At 40.2% G+C, this 20,660-nt stretch overlaps 1 protein-coding gene across 3 annotated transcripts in view; it reads right to left on the bottom strand.

The window, feature by feature from the left end:
* The window catches only part of LOC119742524 (advillin-like), a 55,532-nt gene extending 35,466 nt beyond the window's left edge, over positions 1 to 20,066 (bottom strand). For all 3 annotated transcript variants that reach the window (XM_038218483.1, XM_038218484.1, XM_038218485.1), the window contains exons 1-6: positions 19,915 to 20,066; positions 12,836 to 13,014; positions 5,742 to 5,807; positions 4,368 to 4,495; positions 3,687 to 3,792; positions 3,285 to 3,395 (exon numbers count right to left, since the gene is read on the bottom strand). In XM_038218483.1, the coding sequence (XP_038074411.1) occupies positions 3,285 to 3,395; positions 3,687 to 3,792; positions 4,368 to 4,495; positions 5,742 to 5,807; positions 12,836 to 12,979 (555 nt within the window). In that variant the 5' untranslated portion in view covers positions 12,980 to 13,014; positions 19,915 to 20,066. The remainder of the gene's footprint in view (positions 1 to 3,284; positions 3,396 to 3,686; positions 3,793 to 4,367; positions 4,496 to 5,741; positions 5,808 to 12,835; positions 13,015 to 19,914) is intronic.
* Between the last annotated feature and the right edge of the window lie 594 nt (positions 20,067 to 20,660).

Genomic DNA, 20,660 nt, shown 5'->3' with positions numbered 1-20,660 from the left:
CTTCGCGGCGGATGTACGTCGAAACAATATTTTTGATGGCCCAATAATAAAGGCTCAAAAGAATGCAAACAAATGTGAAGAATTATTAACTTCTTTGTTGGGTAGTCGATAATTTTACTGTTGGTGCTATTGGTTTATACCTGCTCATGCGTTTCAAGATTCACACCGAAAAATGGTTTTTGTTAAGAGACATCCAACGAAAAAATGCCCACCACCAATTCACGATTGTTACAATTGTATATAAATGTAGCCAGCCTCGCTGATCTGACAGTAGATAACCAGTGGCCAGCTGTGCATGACATAGTTTAGCAGTGCGTCTTTCCTGAGATCAACCACGTGGTGGGGGCATTAATTTAGTCCATGGATTTGTTGGCATGGTGGGTCCAGCTGGGGTCGTAGACTCAGGAATATTTCCTTCAGTTTTCAATTAACTTTAGGGACTAGTAAATCTCAGCTCCGAAAAAAATCTCAGCTCCGAAAAGCCTTTCCAGAGAATGATTGATAGCCGCATTGTTCAAATTGATACAATGCCACTCTTGTTCGTTACAAAGCCTGTAGGCCACCGAACTTTAAGGCCTTTGAGAACTTGCCGCCAGTAATTGGAAGATTCTTAGATGAAAAACAGTGATGATAGTATCTCAGCCAATGAAATGAGCCGGTTCCCGGCAAATAAATATGCCATTGGTTGCTTTCATCACGGACCGTCTGCTTTCAAGAATATGACTTCCTTCAACGCGCAACTGGAGCGATTAGCTATCTGACTCTGAGCCACAGGTGCATGGCTGCATGCCCATCACATTCCAACCTTGTTGCTTAGAAATACTGTCGCTAGGAGGCTCCCCTGTGATGCCTGGGACTGCCGGTTGCGTAGCCAGAAATCTTGTATGTGACTATTTTGAAACCTTGTATGTGAAAGCGGCAGCTCAGGAATGCTGCCGCTTTCGGGAAATTTGTGAAAATAGTAAAAATACCAAACAAAAATCGATGGAAAAAGAGATTTTCTGCAAATTAATTCACAGAACGTGATCTTCATTTTCTGTATATGTATTTTCCATTGAAATGACGAGATTGCAAAACTCGAACCTGTGGAGAAACATCGCAGCGTGTTTTTGCAGTAGTGCAGAATTTTCGGCCACGTGGGATGGGCCGTTCACAGTGCAGCAATCACTGACACTGCGCCGTGTGTACGGCGCGATGTAGGGCCGACCAGACTGAATGTTTGCGGCGCTTGTTAAGTTCAAAATTTTTCGGGGCCCTCTATGCGGGCTCCGAACCCACGCCGTGGCTTCGCAGGTTGCTGTATCACAACAAAAATTCCCCCACAGGTTTGAAAAAATCCTGGGGAGAACAGCATGGTTCTCAACTTTGAGTACAGAAGGAACTTTATTAGAACAAGAGTACATTTTAACAAATGAAGGAAAATTCTTCTTAAAATTAAAACAAATTCTGCTTCAAAATTTCAGAGGAAGTGCCCAGTAATCGCCTCAGATTGCACCACAGAGCATCTAAAATCAGACATTTTCCGGGGCCCTTAAGCGGGCCCCGAACCCCACGCCTATCGCCACCCCGCTGCTGTATGCCAATCATAGATTATCAGTTTGGAAACTGCATCTGCTATAGCTATTTGCATAAAATTTAAATATGCATAAGGCACTTCAAAAACCCATAGTTCAATGATAAATCCATTAGCTGTCTTAGAATTTGTTTTTGGAGAATTCGTTTGCTGAGAAAAAGTTATTGGACATGTTGGAAATTGTTTTAAACCTTTGTTCCAAGCTTGTTGGTAAAAGGAAATTGTATTCTTGAATTTTATATCTTCAACGCTGTGATTAGAAAGTCCACTGTTTTTGATAATTCAAGAAGCCTTCACAAAATTTTAACTTTGATTCCTTTGCAAAGTTAAGGGTCGGAGAGTCACCTCTGTGCTGACGCCACCCGTCGTGTTTAGGGTTCACGACTTAATACGTCCCCCGCAATCAAGGAATCACTCCCTTTATTCCCGTATATATCTCTTAAAACTACTCACGAAATGTATTTTTTAAAGAAAGGAGAAGACCCCACATAGTCTTCTCAATTTGTGGAACATTTAAAGAAGTTTTTTTCAGTTACAGGGAAGGTAAAGTCGTACGGTGTAATTTCTTCACGGGGATGTACGTCGAAACAATATTTTAGATGGCCCAATAATAAGGCTCAAAAGAATGCAAACAAATGTGAAGTATTATCAACTTCTTTGTTGGGTAGTTGATAATGTTACTGTTGGGGCTATTGGTATACCTGCTCATGCTTTTCAATATCCTCACCGAAAAAATGGTTTTGGTTATGAGACATCCAACGAAAAAAAAATGCCAACTACCGATTCACGATTGTTACAATTGTATATAAATGTAGCCAGCCTCGCTGATCTGACAGTAGATAACCAGTGGCCAGCTGTGCCTGACATAGTTTAGCAGTGCGTCTTTCCTGAGATCAACCACGTGGTGGCCCCGGGACATTATTTAGTCCATGGGTTGGTTGGCGGGTCCAGCTGGGATCGTTTATTCAGGAATATTTCCTTCAGTCACTCCATCAGACGTCACTGTTGTAAAATGTTGCACATTTCCCTTCAAATACACAAAACTATCAAACATGCACATGTACAATGTAACTCTAATTTCCGAAACGTCTTCTCGATTTGTTGAGCATTTTAACAAGTTAAATCACTATCCATCTTTCAACTATACATCGCCTGCAAGAGATGAGAAAACAACAAACATTATTTTATCACAACATTTCCAAAGTCTCCTTGTAAATTTCAGTGTGGCCGATGTTTCTTCGGATAGTATTTGAGCAGTTGCCATTATCCACCGTCGTCACCGCACAGGTCTATTGTACTACCGTGCTGTGGGCACCCAGCGTGACCATTTCATTGTGCTATTGTTAGGCAATTTCGAGCGTGATCCCGCGGTCGGAACGGGGCCCGGGCGAACGCAGGCGCCCGGGGGGATTAGGAACAATAGGCCCGTTCCTCCCGTGCGCTCGCGTCAGAACGGGAAAAATCCTTTTGATCTCCTCCCTTAATATTCTGGCCTAGCTCGCTGTGAGCAGATCTCTGACAGATATTTCCGGCCTCGCTCGTTGCGTGTTTATCCGTCATCAGTTCCGAATACCGCAAAACCTTTGGGTGTATACACGTCATCCGACGTGAACTGGATAAAAAAAATGTTCTAACTTTTCTGTTTCCTGAACCCTACAGCCACGCCTCACTCTTATAGCTTAGGGGTATGTCCCACCCACCCTAACCCTACCTTCAATTTCTCCTGCCGGTTAGCCTTGGACCCATACCACACGTAGATCTTCGGGTTCAGCTCCAGGATAAACACATCGCCGTTGTTGAAGGAATCCCATGTCATGTCAACCTAGAAAACCCAAACAAACACGGTACCCAAATCTTGATATTGTTATAGCATAGTAGTAGATTGTGATATCTTATCGGTTGAGAATCGATCATGCGACATACTGTAAAAAGTTCACGTATGACGATCTGATGGACTCCATGGAATACATCACCTCAAGTTCCAAGGAACATTACCTTTTATTGTTTCGAAAGACTTTTTAACATTTTCGTCCCCACTACACAGCTCAAAAAGACCCTGCACACAAGGTACAATGTTGGTGATATAACGCAGAGCGTCCGCGTGAAAACTTACCGGGATGACCCTGACGTTGCGCTTGCCTTTGACCTTTGACAGTTTGGGGTCATGCTTGTTCCTCTCCACATGTCTGAAGCCGGAGGCAATGCCACCCTTCTGGTAGCTAAAAAGAAAAGAAGAAGAAAAAATGACAAGAATCCCTGATACAAAAGATAAGCAATGGTCCCTTTGCGATCTGTCTGTTGGCATGGTGGCGCTTGCCTCACTTTCACCTCTGTGACGAGCGTCAGAAACCTACTCAGGTTGCTATGAGACTTCAGTTCCAGTCCCATACTGTTAGTTTTCCCTAGATTTGGCAGGGGTTTTTCTCCAACTGCCCCCCCCCAAAAAAAAAGCAACATTCTGTCAAATGTTTTCTGAGGAAATAATGTGTTTCATGAACTGCTAAAATCTGACAACTAGTTTACAATGATATCTGGCAAATGCAGGATCGAGACTCCAGCCGATGGTTCTTCCTTAGATATTTACGAGGCAGCCTGCTGTATCCAACAGTTAGGGCAAAAGATCTGCTGCTCTTGCTCTGATCAACAAAATCCTACAGAATACGGCCCTTTTTTTGGATAGTAATGGATTCGGAATACACAGTATTGAGAGTCCCAAATTTTCGGACTAGGTTTAACTACGAAGAATGAGTAATTGTAAAAAGTATACAACAAAAAGCACGAAAAGTATGCTTACATGATCTGCTTGAAGTAAGACGAGAAGAGTTTGGACTCGGATTCTTGCACCTCCCGATGCTGGGTGGGGGACCCGCCCAGATGGTCATCCAACTCTGTGGTCTTGTATGCTGCCACACCCGCCTCATCCTACACGCAATCAAGAAAATCTGATCACTGTTCAAGCAATTCAAGATAGACTTCCCATATTTGTCTAGTCGTAATTCATTTCTCTGATGTGTGCAATCCTTACGTGAACGCTTCCTTGCTTCCATTTTGCTTGTGAATTATAGTGCTTTTACAAATAAAGAATGTTTACAAGTGCAATGGTAAGAATAATTTCATGAGGTGACAGATGGAACGTTCCATTCCATGAGGAGAACGTTCCATCTGTAACAGAATTAAATTATTCTTTCCAATGTAAGAAAGTGAACCATTCATATTTATTTTAAGCAACCCCTGAATAAGTCCTTGTTATCAGAACCATCAGCGTTGTGTTTTTTTAGCGCCACCAATAGTGTGACCATGCAATGGAACTTCTATTTAACGTGCAATGGAACTTCTATTTACCATGCAATGGAACTTCTATTTACCGTGCAATGGAACTTCTATTTACCATGCAATGGAACTTCTATTTACCATGCAATGGAACTTCTATTTACCATGCAATGGAACTTCTATTTACCATGCAATGGAACTTCTATTTACCGTGCAATGGAACTTCTATTTAACGTGCAATGGAACTTCTATTTACCGTGCAATGGAACTTCTATTTACCGTGCAATGGAACTTCTATTTACCGTGCAATGGAACTTCTATTTACCGTGCAATGGAACTTCTATTTACCGTGCAATGGAACTTCTATTTACCATGCAATGGAACTTCTATTTACCATGCAATGGAACTTCTATTTTTGCGGTGCGGCCGGGCCATGGGTCGGGACAAATAATTTGATGACACTTGATAAACGACCCACCACTCAGATGACCGGGATGTATTCAGGCGTTATAAAACAATCAATGTAAAATTGAATTACTTTCACCGACGTACAAACACTGTACGCTTAGTGTGCCACCTTCCGAGTGAAAGTTGGAAAAAATCACTCGGGTGGGCCTCGAACCCACGACCTCCCACCTTCTAGTGCAGACGTCTTACCACACGATAGTCGAGTGGTAAGACGGTGGTCGAGTGGTAAGACGTCTGCACTGGAATGCAGGAGGTCGCGGGTTCGAGTCCCACCTGAGTGAATTACTTGTAAATATTTCATACAAAATGTATGAATATCACGAGAAATCCATGAAACATCACGTATTTATATGCATTTGGAATAAGTAAGAATAATGAAAAAAATTTCGGAAATCTTTCAAATTTTTGTTTTTGGTTGTTTCCACTGTACCTGAGATGTTTCTTTTCCAAGCCAGAAATGGATGTTCCATACAAAGCTGTTGCCTGAAGACCTTGTCTGCAGCACAAAAGGGAATTCAGATAAAACAATCACAATTGGATACTATTTTTGCTTGTTTTTAAGAAAGAGAGCATGCAAATTGACCTCAAAAGCCTACGTGATTTTACGGCAATGCAGCACATCCTTGCACCACGTATATACATAAGATCTAAAATGTGTGTGACATCCTATTTTGTTTTTCATTATTTTGTGTGCTGACTATAGGCTTATCTAGTCAAGGTCAATATTCAGTTTCTGTATCAGTTTGCACAATTTACAACATTTTGAAAATTATTGAAAAAGGATGACTAAAAATTTTGACCTCAACTTTCGTTTAATTGATCAGGCAGATAACAATTGGGTAAATACTAACACGGGAGTCTTATGATTTGGATTTTAATTTTTTATGGATCCCCCTTAAAAATAAAAATTGTGAACAAAAATACAGTTTAGGATTTGAACTTATGTCTATGACTTTTGGAATAAAGCACTGAATAATTTGAATAACTCAGTTGGTAGAACGTAAGTAAAGTGTCCTGGAGGTAACGTGTTTTATTCCCACCTCAAATAAGTTTTTTACCCTGTCCAATCTTGAATCGATAAAAAAGCGATCAGTTTTCCCCAGACCAAAGTTACTCCAAACTTTTCACTATCAAAATACCATCTATAAACCTCCTTCATAAAAATTCTGCCTCCCGTACATTTGATAGCGCACCACTCAATACCTGTGGAGGGTTTAATGCTGACAATGGCTACATTTTATAATGCAATGACATAGTTGTCGAGGTTGAGCCCAGCACGCTTGATCTGTTTTCAGGATTGGAAAACGAATTTCCGTGACTATTGTCTGATGTGCAGTGTAGCGTGTACCCCTCGGCCCGCACTGTGAATTGATACACTGTCATTCATTGTATGTAAACGCACCCGAAGACCTTGATTTACCCAGTGAATAACATTTTCCCACACACGTTCACAGGCCAATACCTAATGAATCACAAATCCACGAATGGAGTTGGACAATACATGTATTTATGGATAAGCAACAAAACTGTCATGAGGGGCAGACATAAATAAGACTTTTCAATGGACAGCCTCTCTGGAATTTGAAAAATAAACAGTTTCTTCCTAAAGTCTAAAGAGTAGCTTTAGAAATTATATGGCAAAAAATTCAGTATGTTTCACCGAGTGTGTTATTACAGATAGCACTGAATGTGTAATGCAATGTACATACCTTTTCAGCTACGTGTACATTGCATTGATACATACTGTACATGTACTGTAGGTCCAACACACGTACAGTGTACTGCACACACGGGTAAATCTGTTCCTTGCTCTATGCTTGATGCAAGTGTTTAGACAACATGGTACATGTACATGTACATATTATATATGAAGATATTAGAACGGACAAACCAAGTGCTTTAATTTTCAGTAAACATTTCCTGTATCACAGGTGTAGTGGCTAAAGAAATTGAAATGAAAAGAATTTCAAAGACATATCTGAAAAATCCCAGGCAAGATTTAAGCCTTATAATTTCGGACACTGTTTAGAGCAGAACAAACTAAACTTTTGACCTGCTAAAGAGGCTTAAATTGCAAATGAGAACAGCGTTACGATGCCATTTTTTCCTCACAAACAGTAATATCATTTTATATGTATTGGACAAATTTAGTAGCATTAAGATTGTAAACTATTAATGTCATTACAGTCGAATCTCGTTAGTACAAACTCTGTTAATACAAAATTCTGGTTATAACAAACATAAAGTCTTAGTCCCGACTGTGCATTTATGTGCACAATGAATAGGACTGATGTTCCTCTTAAAACAAAATTCTGATATAACAAACAATTTGGCTAGGTCCGAACGAGTTTGTATTAACGAGACTCGACTGTACTCTGTTGTGTTTTGTAAGCTGAGTGCTCGGAGTGTGCATCGGAACCAGGTACCCGGGTACCAGACCGCTGATGTCAGGAACCGGTTTCAGATTATGAAATTGGATAACCAAACCAACTTTACAAATTACTCAGTAACTTCTTAAGCGATGAAAAAGAACGGTTCCGAATGCCATTTGTGGGGCATTTTCAAAATGAAAACCAGGCTACATGTATATTGATAATCAAAACAGATTTCGTGTTTATGTGTATTTTAATGCACGACAGATGATGCTCGCTAATGTTGCAGTTTACACCGTAAAGCTATTTAAAGCCTTTAGACAACTTCCGGGATTTGAATTTTGGGGTTGGGTTTCTTGTACTCGTGTTATACTTCAATAGGGTGCCCGGTTCCATACTACCCGTAAATTATACACACCACCATGCACAAATGTAAATGTCGAAAGAAACAAGACCACTGAACTATTTGGGTAAGGGGAAACCACTAAAATTCACTCAAACACACTTATAAGGGTATTTTGAGCCCTGAGCTCCTAAGTTAAATGTACACGTACCATATTAAAGGGAATATACAACATTTGCAAATATCGACAAATAAAACTACCAGGTTTTTACGAAAAACCTTACTAGGATGTTGGTTAATGACAGTCTCAAGCATCTTGTAAAATTATGGCACTTGGTGTGAAGTCATTTTCAAGAAAATGGTATTTTTGTATAAATTTCCAACGGTGGTCGGCCGACCACCGTTGGAAAAACCTAACTATTTTTCAACTACTGCTCCAAATTTACCATTTTGTTCAGTCAAAATTTTGTTTGCTATTGGTTACATGTTCATGAACGGGTGCAGGCCAGCTAGACTTGTTCCCTGACCTAACAATTTTCCGGCATCTATAAATTGATCCATTTCATCTTTAGTGGAGTCAGCGAACCAGACTACTTGAACGTTTTTGTTTTTCCAGCATTTTCGAACACAAAACTTCAAACATGTCAGTGTAACAATATTTGATCTATTATACTAACCCCTCAAATACATGTAGTTCATTTTTAAAAAAATTTAAAACAGCAAAAGCCAATGATGTACATTCCCTTTAAATAGAAAGTATACACAAGTATGTATGTACAATAGGCCTATATATGCCAACTCACTAATTTATGGCCATTTTTATACAAACTATTGAGAGTTCACCCTTGACCTCTACCTATCCCCTGTCAATCCCTGATGCGGGGTGACCCGTGAATTTAAAGGAAGTGCAGGTAAAGGTCATGAGTGCAGGTCAACCAGAACTTCATCATTCATGGGTGAAAGTTGCCGACCAAAATGTACCCTACAGGGCACGATCTGCACGTAGACGGGAAGTACATTATAAAGGTTAACTTACAAAGTACGGATTCATGAACACAAAAAAGCTGGCTCCTCCGTCCATTGACCTTTCTTCATAAAGTACTACAGCCCACAACTGCAGAAATCGATAATTTCTGTTGGATTTTACAGCGACTCTAGTGGATTTACAAAATGTAGCAAATTGTACACCATGCACATTTTTTTTAATGAATATTGTTGAATTCAGAAGGGTCTAAGCTAAAATACAGAGAGTGAGATTAGTTGGTCTGACACTTAACCGCTATTTTCAAGTCTTTTTAAGATGAATCTTCAGTCAATGCTTAACTGCTTCACCTTTTAACTACATGTACTAGTATTTGTCAAAGTATTTGAGGAAAATCAAAATGAAAATCATGTTTTATACACAATGTTTGCTCCTAGTTTCCCAAAACGAAGTGCCCTGTAGCTCAGTCTGATTTGAACATGGTATGCATGGTCAAACTTTTAGGAAATGTACAATTTCGCAAACATTAAAAAAACCAAACTACCAAATTAAATTCACTATTGTACTTGACTGTAAGTGAACGATAGTCTTAAGCATCATGTGAAATCATGGCATCTGGTGTGCTGTCATTTTCAATACAAGTGGAATTTTTGTATCAATTTCCAAAGTTTTCCATCGTTGGAAAAAAAACTGACTTTTTTTTTCAAATACTGCCCCCAATTTACCAAATTTAGTTTAAGTCCACATTTTGTTTGCAATCTGTTACTGGTACACATCTGTGAACGGGTGCAAGCCAGCTAGTCTGGTTCCCTGACCTGACAATTCTCTATAATTAAATAAGCTGCCCCTTTTCGTCTGTAGTAGGGTCAAGGAGCCAGACTACAAGAACAGCATTTTTGGGGGGGGGGGGGGCTTCCGGCATCCATGAACACAAAACTTTAATTAAACAGGCCAATGTGACAACATTTGCTACAAAATGCTAACCCCAAATCCATTTACATCTGAAAATTACAGCAAATGCTAATTTTGTATACCATACCCGTTATTAGTAGTGTACGGTACCTTTAACTCTGAATTCTCCAAGAGGTGTCACTGGTTTTTGTGCTTGTGAAGGACGTAGAGTTAAAGGTGACAAGCGAGGTTAAAGGTGACTAACAAGGTAACAGAAATAAATTATGCATAGACTTGGTCACCACCAGGTCTTGATTTCTGAGAGTCATACGGGCAATCAGCTTCTTTTCGCATACATGAACTTGTACTTTTTCTTCTTTCGATGCCTAGTAGTTTTTGTCTGCAAGCCAGCTGAGACTTAACGCGATTCTGTAATGACTTACAACACTAATCTAATTACTGGGCCGTGTAAGCAGCTGCGCTGAAATGCAGCGATGAAAATGTAAGCTGTTCGTATCACTGGATTTGGAATCTGCATGCCATAAGTAACCTATGACAATAATGCCCTGTCTGGGTAAGAACTAAGATTACTTATTGAGAGTGTGAAAATGCAAAATATGAATATAAGGGTGGCCTACTGATTTTTTTTATTTTAACTGATTTTAAATCGCATTAAATTTACAGGTCAGTGGTGCTGGTTTTACATAATTATGGTTTGTATTTTAAGACCTATAAGGACCATGGACACTCGATAATTCACTCCCTCATATTTAACAAGATACGTGTAAAGTAATTTTTTAATTCAAGATTAATGTTCCATTTTAAATCTTTTTATCTATACACCGTCTGTTTTAATCTATGGTTTTAATTTTGTGTGGTTTTAATTCCTTGGGTTCTTTTATGGTAATGTAACTTTTGCCGATATTATATCATGTTTTCATGTAATTCGGGGCCCCCAGGGAGAACAGTGCCTTGACAACTGATGGGGCTACCCTGGTAAAATAAAACAAAATAAATAAATAAATAAATTAATGGGCAGTTTTTTGGGCACAGTTTATAGGATAATCTGCGCACCGGATAGTATACACAATGCAATAGCAACTGGAATTAATTGCAGTGGCCGCTGAAAGATGGTCATCATGGAGAAGTGGCCATACTATATATAGAGATGTGGCCATCATGGGGAAGTGGCCATCATGGGGAAGTGGCCAACATACTGTGGCCATCATGGAGAAGTGGCCATCATACATGTACTGTGGCCATCATACTTTGCCCAATGTGACAGTATGATGGCCATCATACTGTGGCCATCATACTGTGGCCATTATACTGTGGCCATCATGGAGAAGTGGCCATCATACTGTGGCCATCATACTTTGGCCAACGTGACAGTATGATGGCCATCATACTGTGGCCCTCATACTGTGGCCCTCATACTGTGGCCATAATACTGTGGCCATCATGGAGAAGTGTCCACGATGGATACCATTGACAAAGTGGCCATTCTGGACAGGTGGCCACAATGAAATGAACAGGTAACCACAAGGAAAAGGAAGCAAGATACAATTGACTGAAGTTTGTAAACAATGCATTTAAAACAGCCAGAAATCCAATACCGGGGCTGTGATCAATTTAATCAGATTTACACTGTGTAAAAGTTAATTGCTGTAAGGAAGTACAAAAGTCACTGAATTGGCCTAGGGGATTTACTGTATCATGTTTCCTCATTCCCGACTCTGACCTTATTTGACCTGATTTAACCTTGTGCTCAGGACATAATGCATTGCACTTTATATCCTACATGTGCTCTCATAAAGTAAAGTAAAGTCTGTCACGAGCCCATATGGCCCATCAGGCCTGCGTTTATCTCCAGTTTCCTTGGCAGAAATGACTGAGAATATTTCTACTCCCCCTGGATGGGATGCCAGTCCATCGCAGGTTACTCCCCAGCTAATGCCTGTACCCATTAATACTCCTGGGTGGAGAAAGGCTACCCAAGGGCACACGATATGTTCAGCAGCTGGATTCGAACCCCTGACCCTCTGATCGCGAAGTCACAAACCCTAGCCACACTCCCCCACTGGAACACTACGTGTCTGTCATGAATGTACGAAATGTACACTTGAATGCTACATGCAGGAACAGACTTTTTTCCAGTTAACATTCTAAGCATACAATGTAAGTGCGAATCAATGTACTTGAGCTATTTTAAGAGCATCCAAAACCAGTGATTCTAACTTCATTCGAGCACAACGTCTGAAGGAACTTCTGTTGCCAAACTTTCAGCCTGCATTATCCAGCTAGGGACATCCTTCAAAAATCTCTGCCCTAGCATTTCCCATAGTAGCTACACCCACATCTCAAGTCCAACAATCCTGGCATTGTTTGGTGTAAAAGCAGATACAGGAAGCAATACAGTACAGCTATGAACAAAACGGATACCGCGGCATCCGTGAACTGTGGTTTAGGCCACAATGCCCATATAAAGCAATGTTTTGATCCCCAGGGTATGGTGCAGGGAGTTGGTGGAGATCACGAATAACATCCTTTGTCAGTTGTCATCCGATTCTTTTTTTAGTATTTCAAGTTCAACATACATGTCACATGTACAGACACCCATACAGACACACAAACGGAGTACGCTATGGAACTTAAAATATTTTCCAGTCCTCTTTCGTTTCAGTTTCAGGAGATTTTTATTCCCCTGATTTCAGAGACTCTGCTCACTATATTTGTGTTCTGGTTCAGAAACATCAAATCCTCTACAATGAGGCAAAAATTTAAATTACCTTTTCGGGTTGTTTTTGATATTAAACATTCAAATGATTTTCAGCCAGATATGAATCTGAATCCAGGGACAAAGACAAGGTTTGGAAATGTTCCCCAAGAATTTGCCTGTTACATTTAAGAGCTTCATAAAAAATTGCAATACTAACATGCAGGACGATGTAGGAGTCCCCCATGAAGAAATACCCATAATCCTTCTCCGGGATCTTGGCCACGGCCATCTTCTCAATTCGCCAGATCTTGAGCCCCTCCTTCTGGCCGGCTCCACGGAACTCTGGGTCCACCATACCCATGTTGTTCTTGCGCTGGCGGCGTTACTGGCAGACAACTGTATGTGAATTGAGAAAGAAAAGAAGAGTATGACAAAGACTTCTTAAACTTCTAACAATTCATGGAAAACATGAATTGGAACATGGAAAACAAAATACAGATTTCAGGATTATGTACATATATATGTACATCATACATGCATACATACAGATGACATTCGCAAAAGTTGCAGTTTACACAATAAAGCTATAAAGCCCTTCCGACAACTTCCGGGATTTGAATTTTGGGTGTTGGGTTTCTTTTACGGGTACCCATCCCAGCTACCCGGCTACCAGTGTTTTACCTCGACTGGGTGTTTTACTTCGATAGGGCCATCCCTCCACCATACTACCCTACCAGTGGCCACTAAGTAACATCTGGCAGTGCCTATGGCAGGACGATTGCTGGCCTTTTTTTTATGAGGATTCCTTCCATACTGAGTCAACACATAAACACTGCTGTCCTATTACATGTACATTGATACAGTAGTGCCATCACACATGTCACAAGTGATGATATCTTGGTTGATGAGACATTGATTTATTTATGAAAGGCAATCTTCCAGTAAATGCACTCAAGATATCGTCAGAACACCAGGTATGTCTGTTATTCTTAAAGGGACCAAATCTCTGATGTTTCCATGTAGTATGATGCACCATGGAAGAATCCTCCATGGATGTACTGACTGTTGAGGATATCTAACTTTTCATTTAAATAAGACTGTAAATGGTTTGCATAGAGGAGAATCAATTTACTCCTCATTTACATGTATCATTATGAGGAGCTTTTTGTTTGCACCATGTACATGTAACTCTTGAGAGTTTGGTGTGGTTCTAAATCTAAGAAGATATCGATAACTGGACGCATTAATTTTAATTCAACTTTGTGTTCTGCTCATCTTAAAAAAAAAAGACAAAATGAGCAGTGTTTGAAATTTCTAATTACACACTACTCAAGAAAGAGATCCCAAGTGCTACAGAAACACTCCTTGTTATGGTTTAACTTAATTCTTTTGGCAAACTTTCTTTCCATGGGATTTTGGTGCTAAAGACCAAACTGCCACATATGTGCTGCAACTTTATGAACAAAAGTTGTGAAGAACACCGAGGGGAAAGATTTCCATATACGAAGTTCACTCAACACCCTGCGTTCAAACCCTATGAGATTGGACTGACAAATTCTAAGTGTTTTCTAAGAAAATGCTTGTATTTTCTCACTGCTCAAATTGACTTTGATGACATGAAATTGCTATCTGGGGGCTTGTTAGTCAATACAGAGGAAAATTTGTGAACTTCGTATAATGGAAATCTTTCCCACTGAGGGGTGTCAGTAAAAGTGTACAATCGTACTATCACACATCTCACAGACTGATATGCCAGTCTAATGTTTCCAATTCACAAAATTGCATTTCCCTACAACAATTGGATCAAATCAATAAAACGCATATGGGAGAACCAAATACACGTTGAAAAGAAATAGACCTTGAACAGGCTGCATGGTACATTGTATGTCCATGTACCATGACGAAAGACTTTCAACCCAATTAGAGTGTGATCGTAATGTAAATTGCACACACTAAACCCAGCTAAAGCTTATTCTAGGTCAAACAAGTGACCCTTTCATGTTTACTTTTGTTGATAACCACCAACGATCAAGTGCTTGACTCAATAAAATATATCAATTTCTAATTTCATTCTGAATTTGCTCAGATCGTTCCAGACCGAGTCGAACAAAAATCAGGAAATCAAAAACAGAACAACTTGCAAGCTGTAGTGAGTCCAGTTTTTTTTACTCTAGTCCAACTTATTACTTAGTATGCACTGTACCGGTAATTTTGCTTGTGATTTTAAGAATGAAATCCAGAGCTACACAGGGACTTGACAAGTCTAGCCAGTAGTGCACTAGTCAGGCACCACACCCACCAAACATGCGCAGCCCTATATATGGACATTGGCCTTGTGTGAGTGTGGCTCAGTCAATGACACACCTTGTTCTAGGCAGGAACAATGAGTGTAGGCCGGTAATACAATAGCTTTGTACAGCGTGTGACAGTTGCGGTGAGGGGCCGCAATGGCCTGACATTGTGGTCCCACTCCCACTGCACTGTGCGCAAGGGTGTGAATGTACCATGCATGCAGGCCAATGCATGAATTTAATAGGCATGTTACATGACATTTCTAGAAATTTTACCTCTTGCACCTTTTCTCGTTCAACAAATTAAAATTAAAACAAGGCATTCATTAACCACAAAGTACCGGAAAATAAACTCAGAAGTAGTCCTCCATATTTGTAGCACAATAAAACAATCTCATCTTTTTCCAAAAAAGTGTATCGTTGTCTACAAGTTGACATTACAATTTTAGGCAGCCAGACTATGTATAAACAAACAAGTAGATTTCAGACTTGTCCAGAAACTTGAGTTAAGTAAAAAAAAAATTACCATTTCATCCCCGCCTGTTTCCTTTTTTTCCCGGCCACCCCCCCCCCCTTTTTAAATTCATACATTAGAATATTTTGCACAGATAGGCCCTACATGTATTGTCTTTTTATTTGTTCCAAAACAATTTTAGCTACAAGACCATGTACATGTATGAAGAACGGGGTTGTAGTCGAGACCTCCATATCCGAGACCGGGGCATTCGAGACCGAGACCGAGACCAAGACCGGGACCAGTTTTTGAGACCGAGACTCGACTTCCGAAGGCCAAGACCGAGACCAACACTGAGACCAAGACTTCCGAGACCGAGACCAAGCATAAAGAAAAAATAAAAGAAATCTCACATTTCCAAATATAGTATTGGCAGGCGGAAAAAAAATCAAACATATATTGGATGAATTTCCTACCAGTACCCAATTGATTTTTAATGTAAATATAACTAACAAACTATGCAAGACCTTGCCCCCAAAAACAGTGTCTAAAATGTTGTCAGTCAGGTGAATTCCGATTTCAAAATTAGGCCCTTTAAATTACTGCCTAAATTAAAGAACAGTGTTGTAGTCAAAGTTTGGTGAAGTCGGTGTACAAATTGCTGCAAACAAAGGTCAACCTTTACTTGCAGAAGGCTTATTGTTGAACGTAAAGTCTAGCAAATACTCCCTAAATGTCAGAAATGAAGCACAAGAACGTGTTACATTTGCATATGCAAGCGCTGGTGGTCACGTCTAGGATAGTGCAATGTGTACCAGTGAAATAGGTGAGCAACGTAACTGTGCACGGGTACCGATACCGAATTGCCAAGCTGAATTGACTGGTTCTTATTCCAGCTTCAATCTTCTTCTTCAGCATGAGACTTACACTTCACAAATTCTTTTATGTCAAATTCTTTTATGTTTGGAATAATAATTAATATGTTTAGAACTCCCCATGTAATGGAATGAAAGAGTCCTGACTTGCATAACAGTGCGCGATTGGATCTCACTGCAAAATGCACTGCGCTGCTTGCATCTGAATAACGGTGCGAGAACGTAAATCGCTAGATTTGTCACAACCTGGCCGATTACGTATACCAGCCGCGTCGATGGAGTTCGACTGAAGTTCACAGACAAAATACGACTTGTCATCAAATCTAGCATTAGGCCAAAAAAAAAGTCTCCGGTTTCTGGTATGCGCGCGCATCGCCGTAGCCATGCGCGTCGGCAAAATGAAAAAGTTTTTTTTTCAATGAAAGATGATGTCTCAAAACCGCCAAACTCACTGGTTTGACTGGAATCCTGCTGCTGCACAATTTTAACATGTTTTTAGATTGGGTTATGGTCGAGAATAAGCTTTATGTGGCCTCTCTGGACTCCCATATATTTGCACTAAGTTTAGTCGGGCACCATTTGCAGTCATCAGCCGACATTTGAAGCAAAAAAAATCAGGTAATAAAAAAAAAAAGCCGCGTCGCCGCACCACTTTTTGGGCAAGCTCCATACCAGAAACCGGAGACTTTTTTTTTGGCCTTATCCCACAACTAGAGTAAAAGATCCCTTATTCACTATTCAGATCAATGAAATCCAAAAGATTTTTTTCTTTTTGATCTCAATTCAGCAGAGTAAGGATGGAGTAGTTCCAAAACCCTAGTGCTCCTCATATTTTGTTGCAGAGATTTAGCCGCATTTCATTTCAGAAGAAGACACAGCACATTGGCACAGGATACAGTGGGGAAATCTGTTTGTGCATTGGGAATGCCAGATCATTTAAAGAGGTTGTGGAATGCTCGAAGACATTTCCGTCATTTTTTGGGTATATGTAGCCTAAGGTGTGATGAAATAAAAACGACTATTGTTTCTGTCATGAAATTAGTACAAAGGTTACTTTTGAGAGCTATTTTTCAGGTCCTGTTTCGACCCGAACGTGCAATTTGTGTAAAAGTCGTCGTTGCGGGCAGCAAACAAAACATACTACTAAATCGTGACGTAATAAACAGGACTCGTTTATGCTACTCTGCATCGGGAGTCCTGTTTATTACGTCACGATTTACTGTGTTTTGTTTGCTGCCCGCAACGACGACTTTTACACAAATTGCACGTTCGGGTCGAAACAGGCATGACAGGACTTGAAAAACAGCTCTCAAAAGTACCTTTTGTACTCATCTTATGACAGAAACAATAGTCGTTTTTATTTCATCACACCTTAGGCTACATACCCGAAAAATGACGGAAATGTCTTCGAGCATTCCACAACCTCTTTAAAAAAAAATAAAATGGGTGCTTGGTTCATTTGCATTGATGTGATGACATTTCAAACTCAAGGACCTCAGTCACTGTCTGCCACATTAATCCCATGGTCACTGGTGTTATAAATTGACCAATCTACCGGTAGGGGCAGGGCTACATTCACGTGGGTAACTCTCCATGCTCTCAAAAGTTGGAGAATCTTGCGTGCGCACTGCATTCGGAACACATCGCTTGAAAGGTTGATGTTGTTATTTTAACAAGAGTGACTTGCACAAACGGAGCAAAATTGAATGTAAAAATACAAATCAAGGGAAAGAGTTCCATACCTGGACATCACTTGACGCCCTGTGCACAAACCCTATGACACTGGTCTGAAAAATTCCAAGTGTTTTCTCAGTAAATGCTTCAAAATGTTCAATGTTTTCCCTGCTAAACTTGACTTTTTAGGACATAGCCTTTCTGATGGCTGATACATGTAGGTCACTGCAGGGAAACATTAGTGATGTCCATGTATAGTATTCTTCCCAAATCTATTTTCATATTATTAAGAAGTATTTTTTTCTTTTAAATAACATTTTCCATGTCCCAAGAACACAAATGCCAAAGAAAGAAAAATAAAAGTCATTAATTATATTTAATATTTAATTAAACAACTCGGCTCTATCTCATGTTTGCAACTAGCTAAGTGGATGTTCACTATACAATGAAAGTCAACTGTCAATGGAGAGTTTGATACAATAGATTGGGCTTATTTACGCCATAGACTTTGCATACTATTTTGCCATAACTTGCAAAATGATACCCGTCAGTTAAGAGGCTCTAAATGACGGAATGAAAGTTGAGTGCCACTTATCTGCCGCCGAACACATCAATGCTCACCTTACCTTGTGATTTCATTCCAAGACAAATCCAGGAAGCTCTGTACATGTATAATTTATGCGAATACATGTCATGAAAAATGTGTTTTTTGGAGCACATTTTTCATGCACACATTTTTGGACAGCAGACATTGTGGGCAGCAATATCGACAATGATTGAAGAGTCTAGTCAAGTCTAGCGATGCGCATGACATCAACGACGCGTGGGCCAATGACAGTGCAATACATCATTATGAATATTTAATTTCCCATGAATATTTAGTTTATTAAATACTCATTAATTACTCTTATTTCAATGGATACATTAAAATACAGGAAGCAACTTTTTAGCGCTTGAAAATAAATCAGTGTAAAGTTGAAAAAACTTGAAGTCCTAGTACGCAATTCTTTCCGAAATGACAATTGTGCAGACCAAACGTATCCAAACTTATAAGGACGACACCAAAATTTACCGACACAATTGCAAAATTCCCTGCCACTCGATCTATGCACCTCGTAGCCGGCTACAGCGTCACGGTTGTTTGCACTCAATAAACCTTCTCAGCGCTACCTGTATACATGTACTACTAGGCCTACACACGCACGTCATGCTCCACTGTACTCCTAGAACTATGATGCTCCGCAGACTCCACTCTGCGGAACATCATAGTTCTAGGAGTAGCTCCACTGCACTCCCACTCCGTATCCGCGTAGCCGGCAACAGGGTAGGCCTAGACCCCTAGTTGGTTTGGACTTAGAATTTTTTACAGCAACTCCCATTCGTTTTATGTTGCTTCGTTCTCAAGCATATCAAGCTCAGGGGACTCCCACTTCGTAGCTGGGTAGCCAGCAACAGGGTAGTTGGTTTGGACTTTCAAGTTTTTCAGCAACTCCCATTCATTTTGTGTTGCTTCGTTCTTAAGGGGACCCCCACTCAGTTACCCGCGTAGCTGGCAACATTTGGTTTGGACTTAAGTTGAATTGTTTCTTTTCATGCTTTTCCACTCCAGTCATGCCAGTGATTCCAACCGCCAGTGACCGCGTAGCCAGAGATTTTAGGAGTGTATTTCCAAGTGGCGAGGTATTCTGCAATTACTCCCTATCTACACCATTACTTAGTGAAGAAAAAAAATCGGAGGCACAGGCAGACTCCACTTTATCTCGATTTCGAATATACCGGAAGTTGTTCAGATCTGCATGACCCGGTGCAGTAACCGGACCCATACGCCTTGGCCTAGCCTACATGATTACTTTGGCCCGGTGAATTAGCTTGAACGGGTTTTTTTCTCACAATATATATCAAATTTACAGACTTGTCAGTCACTCGTAAACGCATATTACAATAAACTATAAGAGCTACAATCTATTTTACGATTTCTACAAAGTGCATAAGCTTTCCTTACCTTAAATTTCAGACGAAAACTTGAATTCCAGAAGATTCCAGCTCAATGAATCGTGCGGTACATGTGTGAGATGCAGTGCGATCGATGGTGCACTGCCACTAGTTACTTTTATCAATTATATCGCGGGAACCAGCGATGAGAACACACCCATGAATGAATGAAGCGGCTTCTAATAAACTTGATCCAGTCGTTTGGCATTTAATCATATTTGTTTTCGAACACTGTGGTTTTCTCCTCCGATCCGTCGTTTTTGAGAAATATATTGACTTATTATTGAGGGCAGAAAAACTTAAGGAAATAAAGAGATTAAAATAAAAGAATTTCCGAACAAAATTGATGTTGTGGGGTTTAAATTTTATTTAAGTGAAGCAGCTGAGGTCCGCATAATGCAGGCTACAGGGTAGGGTGGAGTAATATAGGTTGGGGACAGAGTCCAAGTTTGTTCCGCGTGAGTGGTTGCGTTCGATTTGTACTTGCACATGCACCATATGGGGGAGCGGTCCGTTCTCAAAAACACCCCCGATCTTTCCCTCAAGGAGAAATTGATCCTAGATAACCAACGACAAAAAGAGAAACTCCTCTGCTATGTGAGACGCGGAAAAGCACACTGCGTAAACCTAAGTTAACCGTGTCCCGTCAGGTATTTAGGTTCCTTATGATGACGGGCTATGAATTTCGCTACTGAAGACAATCTATAAATAAGCATAGAGCAAGGAACAGAAGCCATAGCGGTAAACATCATTGCT

The sequence above is a fragment of the Patiria miniata genome, unplaced genomic scaffold (assembly GCF_015706575.1).
Source record: "Patiria miniata isolate m_02_andy unplaced genomic scaffold, ASM1570657v1 HiC_scaffold_6, whole genome shotgun sequence".
Classification (NCBI taxonomy): Eukaryota; Metazoa; Echinodermata; class Asteroidea; order Valvatida; family Asterinidae; genus Patiria; species Patiria miniata.
This window is presented reverse-complemented; position numbering and strand designations above follow the sequence as displayed.